The sequence below is a fragment of the Anas acuta genome, chromosome 3 (genome assembly GCF_963932015.1).
Source record: "Anas acuta chromosome 3, bAnaAcu1.1, whole genome shotgun sequence".
Classification (NCBI taxonomy): Eukaryota; Metazoa; Chordata; class Aves; order Anseriformes; family Anatidae; genus Anas; species Anas acuta.
In genome coordinates, this window is record NC_088981.1 from 97,201,882 (window position 1) to 97,223,603 (window position 21,722).

General features: G+C 36.4%; 1 protein-coding gene across 22 annotated transcripts in view; it reads right to left on the reverse strand.

Annotated features, from left to right (window-relative positions):
- Nucleotides 1-21,722, reverse strand: part of DLGAP2 (DLG associated protein 2) — a 469,035-nt gene that overhangs the window by 240,005 nt on the left and 207,308 nt on the right. For all 22 annotated transcript variants that reach the window (XM_068678444.1, XM_068678448.1, XM_068678451.1 and 19 more), the window contains one exon: nucleotides 5,682-5,714. In XM_068678444.1, the coding sequence (XP_068534545.1) occupies nucleotides 5,682-5,714 (33 nt within the window). The remainder of the gene's footprint in view (nucleotides 1-5,681; nucleotides 5,715-21,722) is intronic.

Sequence of the window (21,722 nt, forward strand, 5' to 3'; positions counted from 1 at the left end):
ATTAATTTATTTTTTTTACTAAAAATAATTACTTAATTGCATCCTCAACTTTTAATCATATTAAAAAGCCTTATATATTTAATTGACATAAATTTTTGTATGGATAAATGAGTCATGTACTCCCTAGCATTCTTGTAATGGCTACAAATTTTGCATAAACTCATTTCTTCTCACCAACAGAATAATAATGTTGGCATCTTAGTTTGAAAATACAAATCAACAGCAAAGGACAATCTTAAGCTTCTGACAATTTAATTTACTTATTTTTGTCCTAAAGAGGAATCGTGCATTATCTATGCACTGGCCGTTTAAACTATTAACTGGTTAACTTAAAAGAAAAAGCATATAGAAAAAAAATATTCATTTTGAGATACATCAAGAAATATGTCTAGACTGTGCTGTTACATGGAACATTTATTTTACTATTTGACAGAAAGGCACTGTTGTAGGGTTGGTATCACAAGCTTGAAGCCAGTAAGTCTAGCAACCATTTCTTGTGCCAGTTAATTACAAGAAATAATGGGAGACCTTACTTCAAACTCTAGGTGCACACCACAGCCCAAAATGCATGTAAGACAATGAGGAATAATCCGAACTATCTGGAAATACTCCTAGGAAAACTGTTGAACATAAGTGCATACAGGAGAAAGGAAAAAATGAAAGCACCAGGAAGTGCATGGCAGAGTTGTCCAGTATATAGATTCTCTGACCTTAGGAGAGCTTTGCAAAAACACGTTTTGGATCTACAGTGCTAAATATGAGAAGATGGTTACTTGTGGGAAAGAAAATTTTTCTGTTTTTTTCTGCCCAGGACTTCTAATTCTTTGCAAGCCTACAGGAGACTGTTAAGCAATCTCTAACTTCATTGTTAGCTCCTCTAAGTTGGGATAATGTGTAAGACTCCAGTTCTGGCTGCCACTTTGGTAATTCTATTCCACCTCAACCTTAACCTTTGGATAAACAGCTACCCCACAGCATGAACATAGTTAAAAAGACCCGCTCACCTAAATGAGGTAGGAAAGGGGGAATCTTTCCAGTTCATTCTTTAGAGGTTGACTTTCAGAAACTCACAAGGCTTTCATAGAAAGAATATGAAGATTTCCGCAACAAAGCAGGCCCAGTAGGACATTCAGTTTCTGGCTACAGTCACTAACAAATTAATCAAAACCAAAGATGAATAAATGGCTTATGAAACAATAACCTACCCCTAGGGGAAGCATATGCTTTATCTATTAAAAGAGAAGTTATTTTATTTATATAAAGCCATTACTGATAATAGTGAGACTTCTTCCTATCCCAGATCCTTAGGAAAGTTCTTACTGTTCACTGAAACATCCAGTGTTAACTGAACTTGAAGTCAATCTCAAAAGTCACATTGTGGCAGCAAATTCCACATCTGTATTTGTCTTTCTAAGTTATGCTTGTTCTGCTTTTGAATATTTTCTTGCTCAGGATATATTACAAAACTGGAATGCCTGGTTTTCATGATCCCATAGAAAATGGATGTATCATTTATCAGAAACATGCAGTAGGTATATTTTGCATTCTTTTAATGGTTCTTTCTCTAAATTACACAGAGCAAACCATCTTGATGTTCATTCACATGGGACTGCTCCTCGTATATTTTACCAAGTTTACTATATACCTAGATTCCTAACCTCTTTGCTATATTCTTTTCTGGTGGTGGGGGGCAGCAAAGATTTAACTCAGTATTTCAGGATAGGGTACTTCTAATATGCACAAGTGGTGCTTTAATGTACTGTATTGTACTCTCCATCTCTTTCCTTACAAATATGAATATTTTGTTTTTCTTTAACTACCATCCTAATTAGACGTCTTCACTGAATTGTTCATAATGAAAGTTGTCTTCTTTCTATGCATTTAAAGCAGATCACAGTAAAATACAGAAGTACTGTTACTCATAACCTTTGTGTATATCAGTATCTTTTTGGAGAGCTAGACTTGATTACTAAGTGCTGTGGAATTGAAAGGATATTTGCCAGATTATATCTGCGGTAGAATGAGATATGCATATTACAGCCCGTATGTAGACTGCAAGATCAAGAGGTACCAGATAACAGAGAGAACAATAGGTTGAACTGCCTACTACCTACTCCACAGCCTTTGCATAATTGCTCAGAGTATTCTATAACTTTCATAATGCATCAGGAGCTTCAACACAGAGAATCTCATTTACATCATGTAATACTTTTAAATAAATTGGAAAGTGCTATCAGCATCACAGTAACAGTGCAGAAAGCTTAATACCTACAGCAAAGTTAACACAGGTTTTCCCTTCTATGGCTATAAAAAAAAAATCCATTCAGAGCCACTATTTTTTAAATTCAAACTGATAAGAACACAAGCCCATAAGAATTAATAGGGTCAGATCAAAGGCCAGTGCTCCCAGTGTTCTGTCCTCCATGATTGCCAGCAGCAGATACTTGGAGAAAAACATTTTTCCATGCTCTTCCTAGACTTATGACACAAGTGTCTAAGTAGAAGCAGAGCATACAATGATGTTTTACATGAATCCAGCAACCTATAGCTTCTAGTTCCCACTGGCTTAAAAGATTTCCTAAGGCAAGATGAATCATTATCTGTATTTTCTTCTGCTGAAATGGGTGATAGACTGGACAGAACCAGAATTTATATTAATTCTCAAACTTAACTAGAAATGTATCCATGCAGAGGTATTTTTCTTTAACACCACACTTTCCAGATAAAGCTTGTGCTGTCAAAGAATCATTAGAGGTTACTTTTTATTAAAATGCTGAAAATGCTGGTATTGTACAGGACTGCACATTTATCTTTAAGGAGGAAAGGAACAGAATAATAATACTGAATACTGAAGAAAAGAACCATAAATACCAGAATACTGAAGAAAAGAACCATGAATAGAAACAGTAAGTCACTACTGGAGTTGTGAAGGATATAAAACAGGTCTGGAAGAAAGCTTCTATTTTCACAGTCTTTGAGAAGACAGAGTTGTCTACTGAAATCTTAGCTGTCACAAAATTAACTTGTTTGCAATTTTGGTAATATAGCAAATTATATTTGTTAATATAATCCTTTCCTGAACTTCTGTGAATAATGGCGGGACTTAGGAAGAACAGAAACTAGATCTGCTTGAGTATTAATGGAAGTAACTATGCTGAAACATCTCATGACTACACCAGTCCTTCTAACAGAGAACACTGGCTGTTGCAAAGAGTCAGATGTGTGTCTGTAACATGTCACACTCACTTGAGGAGGAGCAATGAACTACTCCTGGCAGGAACCAACTTTCTTATACAAAGCAGAAGATGCTGTTCAGAAACTCACCCCTAGTACCTGGTAGGTTTTTCAATAAATGGCATAAACAGCTTCCGAGGAATTCAGATGTGGTAAGATGTGAAGTCTTGTCTCCCTTTCTTCCAAATCAGGGAACTTCCTCCACATCTACCTACTATTTCATGAACAAGTACTTAACATTTTGGAAATTAGTAGAGGAGGCCTATGCCATGTCATATTTGTCCTGCTATTTTGAAAATTCATCTTAATATACTAAAGTAAATTAATGTGCTTAAGGTAATACGGAAGGACAAAAAAATGGAGGCAAGTGGTATCTATGACTGGTTGATATTTTTGAACATTTCTTAGATATCAAAAGTTCAAACTATAACCCCCAGGGCATCTCAAATTTCTGAAGAAAGCTACAGACAACAGTCATAAATTCCAAGTAAAACCAAAGTAAATCCAAAAAGATGATTTCTGAGTTCTTCCCTAGTTTTCTTGGCAACTCATTTAGTTTACTATGAGACCATACCATATAGTTCCAAAGGAAAATTATATTTTCTGAGGTTTGAGGTGTTTGGTTTTTTTCTTAATTTTCCATGCATACACCAAAGATGTAAAATTTCTTTTAGAATTGCCTTCTAAAAAGAGAAATAATATCTACTGAGCAACTATTTCTTCATCACAAAACATACAAAATTTCTGCGAATGTTCAGTATTAGATTAGAAATTGTGCTAATGTGACAAAGAAAACCTTAAGATTCTGCGTCTTGTCACAAATCTAAGCTGACATTATTGTCAATGTTTTAAAATTGAGGCAGAGAATTAATAAGTAGCATTCCCAGTAATAATGTGCAGAGTTTGGTGATCCAGGAGACATTCACTGGGAAAGTTCATTTCTACACAGCTGAAAACTAAACATTATGTTCCTGAGAACTGTTCTTATGGCAATACAGATAATTATCTTTTGTCTGTGAGATTTTAGTCACATAAATGTTAAATGTTTTTATTACTTTTTTTTATCCACTTTTTTTTTTTTAACAGTCCTTATACTTATTAAAGTTTGCATTGCTGAATAGTTATGAAAGTGCAGTAATGAAAACAGACAAATTATTGTTAGAAAGCAAGAACAGCATGCAAGAAAACAGAACTAATCCAGTGTCTAACCTTAAAGTTGGACCAACCTAACATGGAAGAAATACTACATGAAAGGCAAATAAACACCTGTCTTATTTTTACTTTCCATATGTGTATCTGTGCTAATATAAGTTTATCAAATAAAAGACAGTAAGCATGAACTAATCAAGAATTGACTGTTTCTAAAAGCAATGCAAAGTAAAAACCAATTCTAAAACAATTATTTTTTTCAGTAGAAAAGTACAAAGTAGAAGCCAATAATGGATGTTTAATTTACTGAGTTATATTTCACGAGATGCGAGGTCTCAAAGCCTTTCACTTCTAGATTTCATCTCTTGCTAACTTCTCCCTCCTACATTTATAAAAAGTTAAAGCTTTAAATTGCTTTACAGAAACTATTCAAGATACAAAGCTGAATCTCTTTGGGAACAGCACAGAATCTATATTTTTTTTTTTTTTGAAGAATATACTTTGCTTCAGCAGTTACTTTTGCTATTGCAGACTACTTTTCTTAGAAAGACTCCAGATGGTTGATCTGAAACTAAGGTCATTTTTTTTTTGACATTTTCTTTAAAACAGCATCAATGTGTGTGTGTGTGCGAGAGAGAGAGAGAGAGAGAGAGAGATTTTCTTCGATGATGGCCTGCCTCGAAAATCATAATCTCATTACTGCAATGTGTATTTAGGTAAATTGTGGGTCTCACCTTGGCATTTAATTAGTCACTTGGAAAAAAATAAAACAAAAAAAAAAAAACAGCATACACCTTCACTTGGACATATATTTGCACTGCATAACAGTTATTGCTTAATTATCCTTATTTCAGAAGCAATATTTATTCACTTCACCTGCTAAAAAGTGTTAGCCTCTATGTTCTCTGTAAATCATATCAAATATATAAACATTTTCTCATTTCCCTTTTATGTCTAATCTCTTTGTTTTCCATCCTCAAAGTAGTCTCCTTAAATGTTTCTTCACACTGTCTCTTACCCCAAATTAGTTTGACAAACACATAAAAGAATAAGAAGTAAATATTTCCGTTTTTGCTCTAATGGAATATTTGTCCTTTAAGTTATTTCCTGCCTGGAGCATGTACTGTGCTTTACTCAGCTTAATTCAATTCATTTTTGGTATCTAACATAAGGAAGAATGTCTTTCATTGGTTCTCATCATTCAGATACCATTTCCATTCTATTGTACACACGTATCATTTGAGTCAAGCGTTCATCACTAGTTGCTTTGAAAAATATGAAGAGTAAAATATGCTCACCTTCAGGCTCCCCACAGAGTGTACACTGTGACTCTGCAAAGAAAAAGAGAAAAAATATAATTTCTTGTTGTTAAGATCTCTGCAGTCTAGAGTTATGAAATCATAATTACATTCAAATAAAACAAACCTTATGGAACTCAAATTTAGCACGGAAAATGTATTTCTATTTTCAGCAACTTTTTTTTTTTTTCTGTCTTTTTTTTTTCTTTTTAAACAGCTGCAACATAACTTTCAAAAAAGAATTTTTGCTGGAAGAATTTTCTAAATAGAGCTATATAAGTCTCTAGTTATATTTATGTAACTATCATCTCGACAGAATGAATGAATTCAGGTAGCAGGAGTTTTTGCTTCCACATGACTTGTTTTGTATTTGTGGCTGTACAATACTGAAGCGACAACAGCCATTCAAAGTTTAAGCCTCCTAATATTCTATCATTGGAGGTAGCAGAAAATAACAGAAACAAAGTTATTATACTTCTTTGTCATGAAAGACTTTAAAGTCTTCACAAGTAAATGAAATAAGTCAGTCAATGTTCTGTTATATGAAGTATTCAAGTATAGAAATGAAGAAAATACAACTCCATCTTAATAACCACAGGGTCTCCAAATTTACAAGTATTATTTTACTTATACATCACTATTTGGAAGTTGGTTGTCAATTATTTTGCATAATGTACAAATATTTGCACACACAGGAAATTATTTCAAGCATCCCTCGCTTGAGATATAGCTGCTTCAGGTGTTGATATCAAGCTGAAGAACAAAGTTTTTATTTAGAATCCGAACAGCAGAATCAACTGAAATCACAGGGATTGTAACCAAGTTGGCAGATAATTCTGACAGTGCTAGAAAAAGACTTGTTCAAGACAGATAAGTATATGTTTCAATAACAAACCTCTGGAATTTTAAGATTTGAATGAAAAATGACAACTAACAGCGAAAAGTATGCTGAAGAAAACATGCATATACATGCACACACATTTACGTGTGCATCTGTCTTTATACAAATTAAGTACAAAGAACGGTTTAATATTCCTGGTTATATACAAATCCCTTAACTCAAAAGCCTGTTAAATTTCTTTTTTTTCCATCAAATGGCAAATAGAAGATTGGACTTCAGCTGTGATCTTGTTGTTATGGAAAAAAAAAAAAAAAAAAAAAAGGCACCAGAAACATAAAATATGAAAGGCATACACTGAGTTGATTGACCTTTACAGTGCTTCTGTAACATTGCCAGTTATTTAGAAGTACTTCTAAATACAGATAAGAGTCTATCACAAAATAAGCCATTGTTGTAATGGTACTTGACCCTACATCTTCCCTGTATTTTAAAAATGTTAGTTGTTGCTTTTTAATACTGTCAGAGATTTTAGTATACATGATGGGAAGGAATGAGAAAAGTTATGTTAATTCAGGCAACTCTACTACTGTCTTAGGTGGATCACAGTTTTAAAACAGGATAAAATGCCAGAAAAAAAAAAAAAAAAAAAGAGAGAGAGAGAGAAATTAATTTTGATGCAGGTCAGCACTGTGAAGCACCTAGTTGAATGATCTTTAGATAGACTCACTGGTGTCCCCAGCAGAATTGACAAACTGCAAACAGTCCAGTGGCAAGCTTGGGAAAACCCACCAATGAAAAGCATAAAAAAATTAGTCACAGATACCACAGGACAGTTTTTTCCACGTCTGGATGAAAAATGCACTTGCCACAATCCGAAGTGATGCAGAGGAAGCAGCTCAGAAGATTTTTTTCACTTTTAATTCAAAGACTTTCTGAGGTTTGACTGAGAGGGGCTGCCTGTCTGTGTGCACTTTATTATCCTGATTGATAAGGAAGAACAAACTGAGACTTGGTTTCTGAACTCCTGGCTTTTTGCTGATCCTCTATGTCCTGCTAACAACCACTTCAGTGGCTTGCTACAGTCCAAAGAGTCTGCTTGACATTTTTTGCAGCCCTCAACACCATTTTCCAAAGGTCCCCATTCAACAGTACAAATTATTAGCTTCCCTCTTTTCCCACCAACATACCTTAGTGCCAATACTTGAATAGAATAGTGCAGTTGGAAGGGGCCTACAGATATCATCAAGTCCAATTACTTGACCTCTTCAGGGCTAACCAAAAAGGTAAAGCACATTCATGAGGGCATTTTCCAAATGCCTCTTGAACACTGACAGGCCTGGGGCATCAGCCACCTCTCTAGGAAGCCTGTTCCAATGTTTGACCACCCTCAGTGTGAGGAAATGTCTCCTAACACCCAGTCTGACCCTCCCCTGGCATAGCTCTGTGCCATTCTCTTGCGTCCTGCCCTTGGTGAACAGGGAGCAGAGAACGGCATCTCCCTCTGTATGTCCCCTTCTCAGGGAGCTGCAGGGAATAGCAAGGCTGCCTCAGCCTCCTCTTCTCCAAACTGGAGAACCCAAGTGTCCTCAGTCTCTCCTCACAGAACATGCCTTCTGGCCGTGTTACCAGCTTTGTTGTCCTCTGGATGCTCTCAAGTCCCTTAATACACTGCCACAGAACTGCTGCAGTCTAGAGCAGGACAGATAGTCTGACCGCAAAATAAGGCTTACAGATAAGACTGGTGCCAGAAAGTTGTCCAAAAGCTAGCTCTCAGCATTATCCCTGATGGGCAACTGCTTTTTTTGGCTTTCTTTCAGGTGTTTGTTTAAGTTCCTGTGCTGACGGGCAGGCCAGGTGTTTCTTCTCTTACCTCATATACATGCTTGGAGAAAGTTCATGTGGGGATTTTGTTTTAATTCATCACTGTATCCTTCCAGAGGCAAGGAATCATTGCAAGCTGACAGCAGTGCTGGTAAGAAGCAGACTTTGTGGACGTGGATGATTCACCAGTAATCATGTGCTTATAAATTCCCCTCTCCCCATAGTCTGCTGCTGTGGGGGAGGACTAGATACCCATTTTGTTGTGCTTGACACATACGATTGAGCGACAAACAGAAACACAACTCCCTGTGCTAGGCACGTGAACAACATGACAGGGAGGATGTACAGAGCATTGCTTCCACAGAGCCTGTGTGTGCATGTGCCTGTGTTGAAAATCTCAGTGATTATAGCTACACTATAGGAAGAGAAAAAAAAAATCAAGACCACACTGGTTTTGCTACTATGAATGGCAGTTAAAAGACATATTTGCACTTGATGTGGGAAATAATTAAGTCTATTCTATGATAATTGTTGAAAAATCTTACGTCCAATGTTTCTAAGCCTAAAATCATATCAAACATGCATATCACACTCAGATATTTGTACATTTGCATTACACATAAATACAGAAATCTTTAAAATCCTTTAATCCTGTCTTGAAACTTATTCCAACTTAGTTTCTCTGGAAGTTGCTGCATCTTGATAGAAATGATCTCTCTGGAAGAGAGGTCAATACTAAATTCCCATATTAATTCGGAAATTTTCTTTTAAATCTCATTTAAATTTCAGTTCTGAGATGGGATGGATGGCAGCAGTCAAGGACATGACAACAGTGGAAAATTTACAGCTCCATCAGCTGAAGTGACATTACTTAGGCTGAAGTGCACCTAACCTAAGGATGGGTAGCTCAGCATTAATGCTCCAAATCTAAAGTAGCCCTTAAAGACTTTTCTAATTAGAGGAAAAAACAGTCACCTAACCTGCTGTGGAAACCTGTGTTAGCATGAATTAAATCACTTTTTGTAAGTACCCACTGTATTTGTGTGTGTGTGTGTGTTGTTACTGGTCTTAAATGTAGATTCTGTCTTCACATTAACATTCATTGCAAGACAGAAGTGTTCACTGGAAGTGACCTCTGAAGGTCTTGGAAGACCTCAGCCTCCCACTGAAACAGGGCTGCTGCCACCACAAGTTCAGCTTATCCAGGGCTCGGACAGACAAGTCTTGAAAGCCACCAAGGATGGAGTGGCAGCCTCAGTGGGCAGCCTACATTAATGCTGCCTCGACCTCTTACTGTCCTACTTGAACCTCTCCATCTGCAGTTTTTGGCCTTTCTTCCTTGTTATATCACCCGGTACTGCCAAAATGACTTTGAATCCACCACCTCTGCAATTCTCCCTCAAACAGTCGTAGGCTGCTATTGGATCTCCACTGGAATAAATTAGCCCAGCTCCCTCAACTAGTTTCTTTGTAGGCCAAGTACCCTGACCATACAGCCTTTTTCTAGACCCTGACCGGAGGGCCTTTTGCTAGACCCCTTCCAACTTCTCCCTGTGTTTCTTGAAGCAAGGAGCTCCAAACACTGAGCACACATTCCAGGTGCAGCCTCACCAGCACCAAGCAGAAGGAAGAAACCATCTCCTCAATCTGCTGATCATACGCATTGGGCAAACCACACTTAGGCAGCTTTCCTATTTGCAATGGGAGAACACTGTTGGCCTATATGCAACCTGCCTCCTTCAGAAATGAACAAATGAAGAAAATCAAGTCTTAGTAAAAACAGTCCCCTGACCCAAGTCAGCCGTCTATCATAAAGGTGCTAATATATGGCACAAGACCGGGAGGGAGTGTGTGGCCAAACATAGGCAGACCAAGGTTTCTCTTTTCGGGAGTCACCAGACCATAGATCAGCTTCAGGAAATCATGAAATCTCAGTCTCAGGCATACAATTATTTTATGACCATGATGGATGAAATGAAGTCTACAGTGAAAATGCTTAAGCTACTGCACATTGTAATGGAATAGAAACAGTGACATGACCCATTCCAACATTTCAGACAAGAATATTTATTAAACATCTCTTTCTGCCATTTCCTATTAATGGATTATGCCTCTACATATCTGATTCATCTGAAGTATTGTAATGATATATTCACAGGAGGTATTCTTTCTTCTTAATACATTGCTAATCAGCTTCACTTAAAGATGTTCACTCTTGCAAACACTCATACATGTGAGAAGCTTCTTTGTCATTGTTCTCAAAAGTAAAATGACTAAGACGGGTGAGTGTTTGGAGATTTGGGACCCAATAAATCAATAGAACAAGGAAAACCTGTATTTATATTATTAATCTCACTCTATCATTTTGAAATTGGCTAGCCAGCAGAAATAATTTTCCCAGATATAAGAACTTGCTGACAAAATAGGTCATAAGAAGGATCTTTTGAAGAAACAAATTTATCATGAAGACACAAGCTCTTTCTTTCCCCCAAATAATATGAAATTTATTTTATTTTGATAGTTTTTCTTGTCTAACCTGGGTAATAAGTAAAACTAAAGTTCATAAACCCGTACATGTAAAAGCTGACATTCTTTCTCCACATAGCTGAGTTCAGCATCAAATTTTAAATTAGAGTGAAGATAAATTATTGTGCTAAACATGTGCACTCTTCCTTGCTTTGTGAATAGCTTTTTTGGTATGGTTGATACAAATACAATAAAGTTCACTATAAAGGGCCATGATAAAGAACACAATATATTGGCCAAATGAAAGACACAGAACAGCCATTATGAATAAATTACAATTCAAAATACCTGTGCAAGCTATGTAATGTAATAAGACTAAGCCAAAACAGTATTAGGGATATTCAAAATCAGTTTAAAGGAGACAGTGGATTGTGTTTCTTAGTTAACTACACTTTAAAGTACGCTATACTCTCAGCAGGGTCTACCCAGATTACGGAGCCTAACTTGGTTGAGTTTTGACCAAAATATACAGAAGTGACAGTAAGACAAGAAAACATATGCAAGGTGAGGAGCAGCATTAGGGATAACTTCAGTACAGCATTCTGGAAATGGATGTGGTCAGTCCTTCTGAGTGCCTCTTGAACAATACCACACATCCAGTTTGTATCCCCACTTATTGCTGTAGCACTTTTCTGTCTCTCAAAGGCCCTTTGCAGCCACCCTTCTCTATATGATTTTAAATTTTAACTACAAGCATAATTTTTTGGACTCATCGAAAACAATCCTTAGGTTTTTGCTTTGTTTTGTTTTCCTTTTTCATTTATGCAAACTAATAGTAATAATTTTTTTTTTTAAAAAAAAAGCAGTGAAAAAATGGATCGAGTTTCAGTAAGGAGGTTTAGCAGATATGGTTTAGGTTTTCATTTCACTGTTTCCAATGGCAAGAAATGCAACAGATTTTGGAACTATTCCATCAATGTTTTTTCACATCATTTTACTGATGCCAGTGAAGGGGAAGTCCACAACACCTAAAGAGACATAGAGTAGCCATGCATTATATTGAGGCTTATGGCAGCTGAAAAACAAGGCATAGTTTAAGGTGATGCTGTGGGACTTCTAATCATTTTCAGGATTTTAGTCCAATATTTGTATCTAAACGTGGCTATAATAGTTGCAATAAAAGATGACTGTGTTATGAACAATGTTTTTCATTCTCTCTTTTAATGTCTATTTTTTTCTCCTACACCTTTTGCTTTATCCATTTCTGTTTCTTCTGTTGATATCTCACTGTTGCACAATACCATCAGGTGAAATATTGATGTGACAGACCTATAGGATACATTTTTTCATGTCTGCCAAGAATCTCTCATTCACAGTTATCCTCTTGCTTGATACTGAAACCAGAGAAAATCCTCTGGACATCTCCCACTCTGTGTTCAGTCATCCATGCAGGTAAGGTGTTGAGAGATACCTACAAAAACCATCTAGTCTAGCTCTGCAGAGTACACTAGAGCTTTCCCTACAGATTATTTTTTTGTTGTTGTTTTTCTAAAATATTCCCCAAAATCTCTGATGACAGGAAATACAGCCCTCTTCAGGTAAATTATCTTTGTTGCTTTCCAGATGGGGAGTTTTTAATATTAAAATCAAATCACATATATATCTATGCACACACACACATCCCAAGCAGACACTGTTTTCAACTATGCTGATGGAAAATAAAATCTCTAATGCACTTACCAAATAAACAAACAAACAAATAAATAAATACATAAATCTATTCCAGATTCTCCAGATACTCTTTATTTTATTCAGGTCTTGTTTTTTCTGTTCTAAACCTTGTTCATCCAATTTTTCCTCCCCAGTCATGGTTTCTAATGATCATCTCATCTTTGCTGTTCTCCTCTAGACTCTTTGCAACTTTGCCAATCAAAGTTTTAAGTTCCTGACATTGAACACAGTACAATACCGGAACCCTTCAGCTGGCAGGTAGAGCAGAATAGTTACACTCTTGCATATTTTTAATATTTCTAAGAGTGTCACTGGCACTCTTTGAGTATCACTATTTCTGCATTTTGGAGAACAGAAAAAATACAATAGAAAAACAAACAAACAAAACAACAACAACAAACCAAAAATGAAAACAAATGAACCAAAAAAACACTGCCTGTGAGAGACTAGCAGTTGGGCTATATTGGGAAAGACAGAGCAAGGGGAATAAGTAGCCCTGGGAAAGGAAGAGACTGAAAGAACTTTAAATAGAAATATAATATAGAATAGCCATTATTAAAATAGAATGAGCCTAAAGCAGAAGAAAATCAACCAACCTGGAAGCTAATTTTGTATCGTTTTGAGCAAATGAACTGACATCCAACCAAATATATAAAGCAAGCACTAAGAGCCCATTATTTTCCCCAGATAAAAATATAAGGTTCTTGCTCAAAGCAATGCCAGAACTTATTCACAATACTTGCACATCAGAATCCTTCTCCATATGGAGTTTACACATTACATGTGCATTAACCAAGCCAAAATATATTTCAGAAAAGAATGATGAGACCAGGCAATCAAATATTTTCATAGGAAAACAAAAGTAACTGAAGCGATAAAAAGCAGAATACAAACCACTCAAAAAAAAAAAAAAAAGAAAAAGCTAATGTTTTCTCTCTTGATGATTTGAACACAAATACTTTTTTTTCAGAGTGGCAGCCATAAGCAGTAATAAAATGGATGTATGTTAGCATGTTTCTGATACACATTTCAAATGCACACTGTTGAAGTGTGAAGTTCAAATATCCTTGAATGAGTCCAAAAAATAAAAATAAAAATCAGGTGTGCTTATAAAGAGCAAATCTACATGCTTTTCTCATTTTTCTATTCATTTTCTTGTATTTGACATTCTATGGTTATAGTGAGTCATCTTCCTTACAACTGAGGGGAAAAAAACTCACAAACCCCTAATCACACTGTTGCATCTTTATGAAAAGCACCAAGTAGAGGAAGACTGATGATAAAAAATTGTGAGACCATAGATCTATGACAGTGCTATGAAACACCAAACTGAAGACATTTTGTGCCACGGGCTTGCTCCAAACCCTTCTGAAGCCAATACAAGTCTCATTGGAATTCAGTGAACATGGGGTCAAACCTCAACAGCATACTAATGCAAATAATTGCTAGGCTATCTATCACCATTCATCCCTCTCTGTCTTTTCTCTCTTCTTTTACTTAGCTTACATTAAAAGATTTCATCAATAATTTCACAGCCTCGTAAGAACAAGTAAAAATGGTACAAATCCAAGCTGAGCATGATATAACAAAGAACCAGATAGACAAATAGCAAAAAATATAGGATGGGACAGCACAGTTATAGACTAGATCACATACTCTGATACTCCAGTACTCTGAAGGTTAAATTGATTTTATCTCCCCTTTCTTTTCTTATATGTCATATTGGAATCAGATTTCAAAAGGATTTGAATGGGGTGGAGAGATGACAAACAGATTTAAAGAGGTCATTTGAAATACAAAGGGTGTACAAGAAGTGTGAAAGAGCATGATGTAACCATTAGAGGGTTAAAAATGAATTTAGAATAAAAGGAGATGAAGTTCAAGGTGTATCCACATCTGAGCAAGAGAAAGTCTCCTTGCTGAGACTGTGGAATGATATCCTTCACGTAAAATCAGCAATGTACATGGACTTCAAACAACACAGGTTGGAAGAGATGTCTTGAGTCTACCCCTCAAGACAGAGCACTGCCAATTTCAAAGTAACATGAGTTTTCTCAGGCTTTGTCCACCTCAGTTGTGAAAATCCACCAGGAAGGAGAATCAACAGTCTCGATGGTCAACTGTTGTGGTGTTTGAGCACCCTCACCCTGAAGATTTTTTTCCTCGTGTGTAATTGAAATTTCCCTTGCTGCAATATCTGTCCCTTCCCTCTCATCCTTTCAGTCTGCCTGGCTGGCTGGCTCCATCTTCTCTGTAATGAAGAAGCAGCTGAAGACAGCAATTATCTCTGCTCTCCTCTTAGCTTCCTCTTCTTCAGGTTGAGCAAACCCAGATCTCGCCCGTGTCTCCTTGTGCACCATGAGCTCAGGTACCCTAGCCATCCTGGTAGCTGTACTCTGGACACACTCCAGTTTGGCTATGTCTTACACTGGCACAGGGGCAGGGGTTAGAACTGGGCTCTACTCCAATTGCAGGATCTCAAGTGCTGAAAAAAGGGGAATAATTACCTCCTTCAACCTGCTAGCTGTAAAGCCACACTGCTGAGATTGTAACAAAAGGGCACTTAAACATGGAAGGACTGTGATATACAGCTAAAGCTCCAAATTGGTCCAGTCCCAAAACACCTCACATGCTACGTGATTACTTGAGGAGGTTACGGCAGTTACCCTAACGTACCAGGCAATGTGTCCGAACAGCTATAGACCATAGCTCAAGGTCTGACCTGTCATATAAGCCATTTATACTGACCTAAGAAAGAATCCTAAAATGGATTCCTTCTTCAGTACAGGCTGGGTGGAAACGAAGCCTGTTTATATGAGGCCAGAACTATCCTCTGTAAGGATTTCTGTCTTGACCAGTCCATAATTAGTTAATTAATTAAGTCTTAGGTTGGATCGTAGGAAGAACTTCTTTACCGAAAGGGTTGTTAGACATTGGAACAGGCTGCCCAGGGAAGTGGTGGAGTCACCATCCCTGGAAGTCTTTAAAAGACGTTTAGATGTAGAGCTTAGCGATATAGTTTAGTGGGGACTGTTAGTGTTAGGTCAGAGGTTGGACTCGATCTTGAGATCTCTTCCAACCTAGAAATTCTGTGATTCTGTGATTATCAGAATCAGAAATCACAGAATCAGAGAATTGAAGGAGTTGGAAGGGACCTCGAAAGATCATTGGGTCCAACCCCCCTGCTAAAGCAGGTTCCTTAGAGCAGGCTTCCCAGGTAGGTGTCCAGATGGGCCTTAAATATCTCCAGAGAAGGAGATAATGTCTTTTGGCATTTAATGGCATTACTACTTATATCTCTGTACCCATGAGAAGAGCTTCCATATAATCTCTACTCTCCATTAAAGATGTTATGTTTTGTTGGGATTGAGCAAATACACAAGAAACACAAATTTAATGTGAAACATTAAACTTAATTAACAAGCAAACAAAAATCTGTATAGCCTTTGCCACCAAACTAATAAGTGTTCATAAGCATAGTATGGCAAAATTTTAAGAGTGAACTGACCAAAATATACTTCTCCTTTTCTCTTGGACATTCTCAGAAGAAGTCTGCTCCATGGATAAGTCCAAACATTTCCATTTTACTGGATTTATAAATATGACCACTACCATAACCATTACAAAATCAGAGAGCTCACTGCAGGACTCAGACTAAGCTCAAAGTAACAAGAGTGCTTAATTTTAACTTTCATAGTAGAAACTAAAAAAAAAAAAAGCTTGTCATTTTTCACAAAACAACTACTAACGTCATCTCCTAGCTCATAACTTGTTCTGGTGCACTTGTTCTGGCTCCATACCTGTCCAGAACCCCTATGCTGGAACAGCTTGTGAAATTGAGCACATCTGGAAATTTTTACATTCCTCGTCATTCATAAGTGAAAACAAGCCAAAATTCCAGTTGCAACTAAATGAACATTAATAAGAACTGGAAGTAGGTCCTTTCACAAAAAGATGTAAAATTGAGGAGTTGAGAGTCCAAAAATATTTCATGAAGCTACAACTGAGACCTTGAATTCAGGAACTAAAAAGTCTGATTATTTATTTTTTTTCTTTCAGAAACACTCATAAGTTTAGCCTTAAAGAGCCAAAAGCAAAGTTGAAACAACAGATTTAAAGTTATTATTTCTCTTTAACTACATGAATAGTTCTTTTTCTTTCTTCAATACATCATGTAGACAATAACAGATACCTCTTTTCAGCCAACCGCATCTTTTACTTTCCTGGAGCAAACCAGTATTCACTATCACTTATCTGACCTTCACATTCTTAACATTTTTTGTCAAGGTCTGGTGATTTCTTTGATAGTTAGCTACAAGGTAGTCCAGATCTGCAGTGTTAGAAGTCTATATACAGAGCACATTCATCAAAAGCAGCCCGAAGGTCTAAATAAAAAATATGTGACTTAATATGCACTATGCCATAGTCGTAACTGCTAAGCATCATACATCTCTATGTGTTGCTTAGAAACTTAGGGGAACATGAAGTGCAAATACCCAAAACTCCTATGGGATGATTTTGTCTGATTCTTAAACATTGTTGAAATTAGAACCTTGGTATAAATCTTTAAAGTGTTTTAGACTTTGTTAATACATTCATAAAACTCTCAAGCTCAAATTAATGTATAAATACTCACTTAATTAAGTACAAATCATTGGTATTATCATAATTGGAACAAACTTTCATTGACAAACACAGCCTAAGGGTAGGATACTGTTGCTAGCCCCATCTGAATATTATTGCATTTTGGAAATAAAACATTTTGTTTTGTCAAATATAAAATGAAGTTGTATGATTACACATCGCTTTTAAGACTATTAAAAGACATTAGTCCATATTAAGTGCCTGTGAATTCTCAGATTAGTCAACTGAGTTTGCATGCAACAAAATCAGTTTATCTCTACTTTTTTTTTTACAAAATCATTAAATAAAATTTCTATTGTAACTGAGAACATCTCTTTTAATCTTAGAATTATCAAAACTTTTCTCTACTTCCATACAAGATACTGGAAGCAAGTCTACAGAAAAAAATGAAAAATTACAGATTAACTGAGCTATTTCTCTTATAAGATACATGATCCAGTTCAGAGACTATGCCAAGAAACTGCCACCCTCAGTTTTGTTTTCTGTCTGAATACTTAAATGGGAGAAAATTTGTTTCAGTCACAAAAAAAAGTTAATGCAGCTTTTCTTTTAGATAGCCATACTATTCTTTGCAAACTGACCCCTCAATAGTGTCTTAAGTCAGTTTATCTGCAGGACTAGGCATGTATTTAGATATGATAAGCACAAAAGTTCTGTGATTTCCACAGTGTTACTGGCCTCCGTCAAATTATTTACAAGATGTAACTAAGGGGTAAATGACTGAAAATTTGAAACTAAGGGGATTCTTATCACCAAGAATATAATAATGAATTACTTGCAAGAGACAGTGAAAAACTTAAGATCCAGCTTTCAACAGTAAAATGATAAATAATTATACACAAGTTACTCATAAATAAATGTCACAAACTACTAGTTTGTAATGCTAAATCCTCTTAATCACAGAAACACTGCTGAATTACTAATCAAGAGAAAACAGACACACAGGTGTGAAATTGTCTGTCTGCCAGATTTAATACTTCATCCTTGGGAGGAAAAAAAAAAAAAAAAGGAACATGATTTACCATGGCTATTTTTCAGCCCTATTTATCTAAGTATTCCTATTTAAAATCTTTCAATCATTGGGTGATGTACTTAGACAAGTACCATTTGTCTTCAAGAAACAATTGAGTCTCAGATTTGGTTGAAAAACAGTAAAGCATAACATTGGCTAAGATGAAGTCAAAATGTAAACAAGTTTCCCTGTATACATAACTCTTCATTAAAATCTCAGGCACCTTTAATAACCATATAATCTTCATGATCTAATTGTATGATGAGCTAGTAATAACACGAATCTATCCATTAGACTTAGAAATGCTTTGGCTTAAGTGAAGTATTATGGTATAAATTGTCCTGCCTTGTTTTATGATATAAATAACAATCTAACAAAAATTCACTTAGCAGCTAAACTACCTGGAGGAGTCTGAATGTTTCCTTGGAGATTATTCATAAAACATAGCTTCACATATATTTTTGATCTCTCCATGCTCTGAAGGCTCGCAAAATTTTCACTAGCTTTGGGATTTTGGTTCTGTCTGGTCTGGTTCCATAGCAAAAATTAATTCATTAATTAAATGTTTGTTGTTTTTTTTAATATTCATAAAAACAAAATAAAACTCTGGAGGTGAGTCTACATGCTTTCACATACACACGGGGATGACAAGCCTACAAAAGAAAACAGGTAAATACGTTGAATTTTAAACGTGATTTATTAACACTGATTTCATGAGAACTAACATATTTTCTTAAATGTGTCTACTTTGAAATTGAACCAGATTAGGAAATCCTTGAATGTCCATATAGCAAAAGCAAATGTGAAGGAAATGAAAGAACATCCATTCCCTTCTCCTTACCTTTAATATCATATTACCATATTTAATACCATATTACCATAATATCAAGTTGTACCATAAATACATAAAAAATTGGACCACAGAAGTACACACATGAAAAAACTAAATTGAACTGAAAAGAGGAGAGGAAATAATCTCTCGCATGAAGCTTCAGGTAAATTCCCAAATTAGCATTGCTTCATGTTGAAGACATTGAATATGATGCTTACAATTACCATTCAACTGGTATTTCTTTTTGTTAAATGGAAACATCGAGATCAGTGACATCTTGCTGTTGAAACAATAATTAGGAATACAAAAGAACTGGTAACTCTGAGGAAATCCAGGCATTTTTAAACAGTTCTTTGGCTTGCTTGTCTAGCTAACTAGAAGCCCAGGCTCTGCTTTTAAAAAGACCTTCAGAAAAAAACAAAACAAAACAAACAAACAAACAAACAAACAAAAAAAAACCAAACAACAACAACAAAAAACATTATCATTGCTGATGTTCAAGATCAAATGTTGTAATAAACCTGGATTCACAATGATTTCAAGTCTCTGTCATAATGATTTCAAGTCTTTGTCATGACATTTCAGTCACGCTGCCCAAATTAATGACTTGCAAGGGTTACACTTATATGAAACATTTTTTTCACAGTGGGAAGAAACAGCTCTATATTATATAGCTTATATAGGAGATCTCCTTACTGTAATAACTCCAAATCCAATTTATCTGATTTGGAAATAAGAGAGTCTATTGTGAAAGAAACAGATTCTCCCATGTAAAATTTAGCAAAAAAATCAGCAAGTATACAGACAGGAACAAAGAACAAGAATGATTTTTGTGATAAAAAGCTAGGTAACAAGAATCTAGGATGGAAGAGACCAACTTGCAAAATTAACGTATTTGTCATCAGGTAAGAGAGCAAGTACCGAGAGGTAACAAGCACCACCAAACCACAGCTGAAGGCTCAAAACAATTACACCAAAATCATATACAGAAACACTGAAAGGCTGAAAAAAATAAAATAAAAATCAATAGATCCAGAGAAAAAAAGAAAAGGTATAGATGAAATTTAAGTGTTTTGTTGTTGTTGTTTTAAATGCTGAAAGCATCAGCATTGTAAAACATCTGCAGAAGTCCACATATGCATAGCTACAAATGAATGCTCTGCATTAAAGAGTTCATGCTTAGTGAAACAATGAGGCTCTGCGGAAGTACTACTAACTTCCTATGAATTCCCTGGAGAGAGTACACTCAGAGTACAGATAAATGAAATACTCATTCACAGTAGGAGCTTGGTCTAAGTGTGGGAAACACAGCACCAATACCATACGTGAAAATTGAGAGAAGCATGACTCAGACGTTTATTTTTTTCTGAAAGACGGGGAACTTAAAATATACAACAGTAGGAAGTGAAAGATCAGGATCTCGGTATGTGTCACCATGGCTCAGCCAAAAATCAAAGGAATCTCACTGTTTTTTATCAATTATTTGGCCCAAGATCTTCCAATCTGTGGGTAATAACGCAACTGGAGGCAGAGCCAGTAATTAGGAGAATGCAATTGGATTCAAAAGGTTTTCCATTATTTTTTTGTGACTGGATGAGCAGATGGCAAATGCAGCTTAACACAGAAAAAATGTGAGATAATTAGCAGGGAAACCAAACACCAAGTTAGAGAATATGTACTAAGTGGAAATCTCATCTAGCAAGCTAATCAAGAGAGGAATTTGGGGGTTATTATGAAAAATAATTAAAACCATCAAATCATTTCACAGCTGCTGGAAAAAAAAAAGAAGGCAAAGATGATAGCAGGTTACATTAATAGATGGATACACCACAAAGTAAAGCGATATTATTAGTGTTCAAGGCACTTATTAAGTAAGAGCCATCTTGAATGCTCCACCTGGCCTTGCAGGCGTTGGGCTGCATGGTGAGGCAGTGCAATAGGGATGAAAATCTGGCTTGCTGCTGGTACTCCCTGCATAGCAGGCTCCTAGGGCTATGGAGAATGAGCCTCTCCCAGCCTCATTCATGACTTGACAAATTCCACGTGAGACCTAGTTAGGTTATTTTTGCTCCCACTGCTCTTACAATGCAGTTTCAGAGCCTCGGTATTGGATGGTTAAAACCATCAACCTCCATTTATTCACGGCCGGTTTATTCTATTGCAGCAATATCATTTAGGCTGTATCACTCTTCTTTCTTCCTGCTGTTTACCTCCTTGATGTATCTATAGAGAGCAATCATATCCCTTCTTGGCCTTCCTCTTGCTGTGTAAGACTTGTCAAGACATTATATTTTTCTCTTGTAAAGTAAACTCTCCACTTTCTTGATCACCACAGTAGCCCTATAAGCTCAAGTGCACACTTCTACTCCAGTGCAGATTTCTGCTGTGAATAGGTCTTGTGCTTGCAAGGATCTCTTACGACATCGGTATGTGTTAGCAAGCAAGAAGCCCCAGGAAAGTGACACAGTCAGCTGCCGCGGCAGCCAACAAGCCCACGAGGCTCACTGTTGGGAATATCTCCAGAATGTAAGAGTGAGGGGTTATTTTGGACATATTGCTGTCAGTCAGACCTGATTGGGGTAAGAAGAGGTGGGTATGGAGCTCTCAGCTTGGCAGCAACCTGTGGCAGAAGTGGAGGTGGAAAGAGTGAGAACACAGGAGCGGGAGGCTCTGGGTTGGACTGAGAGGCTGGGG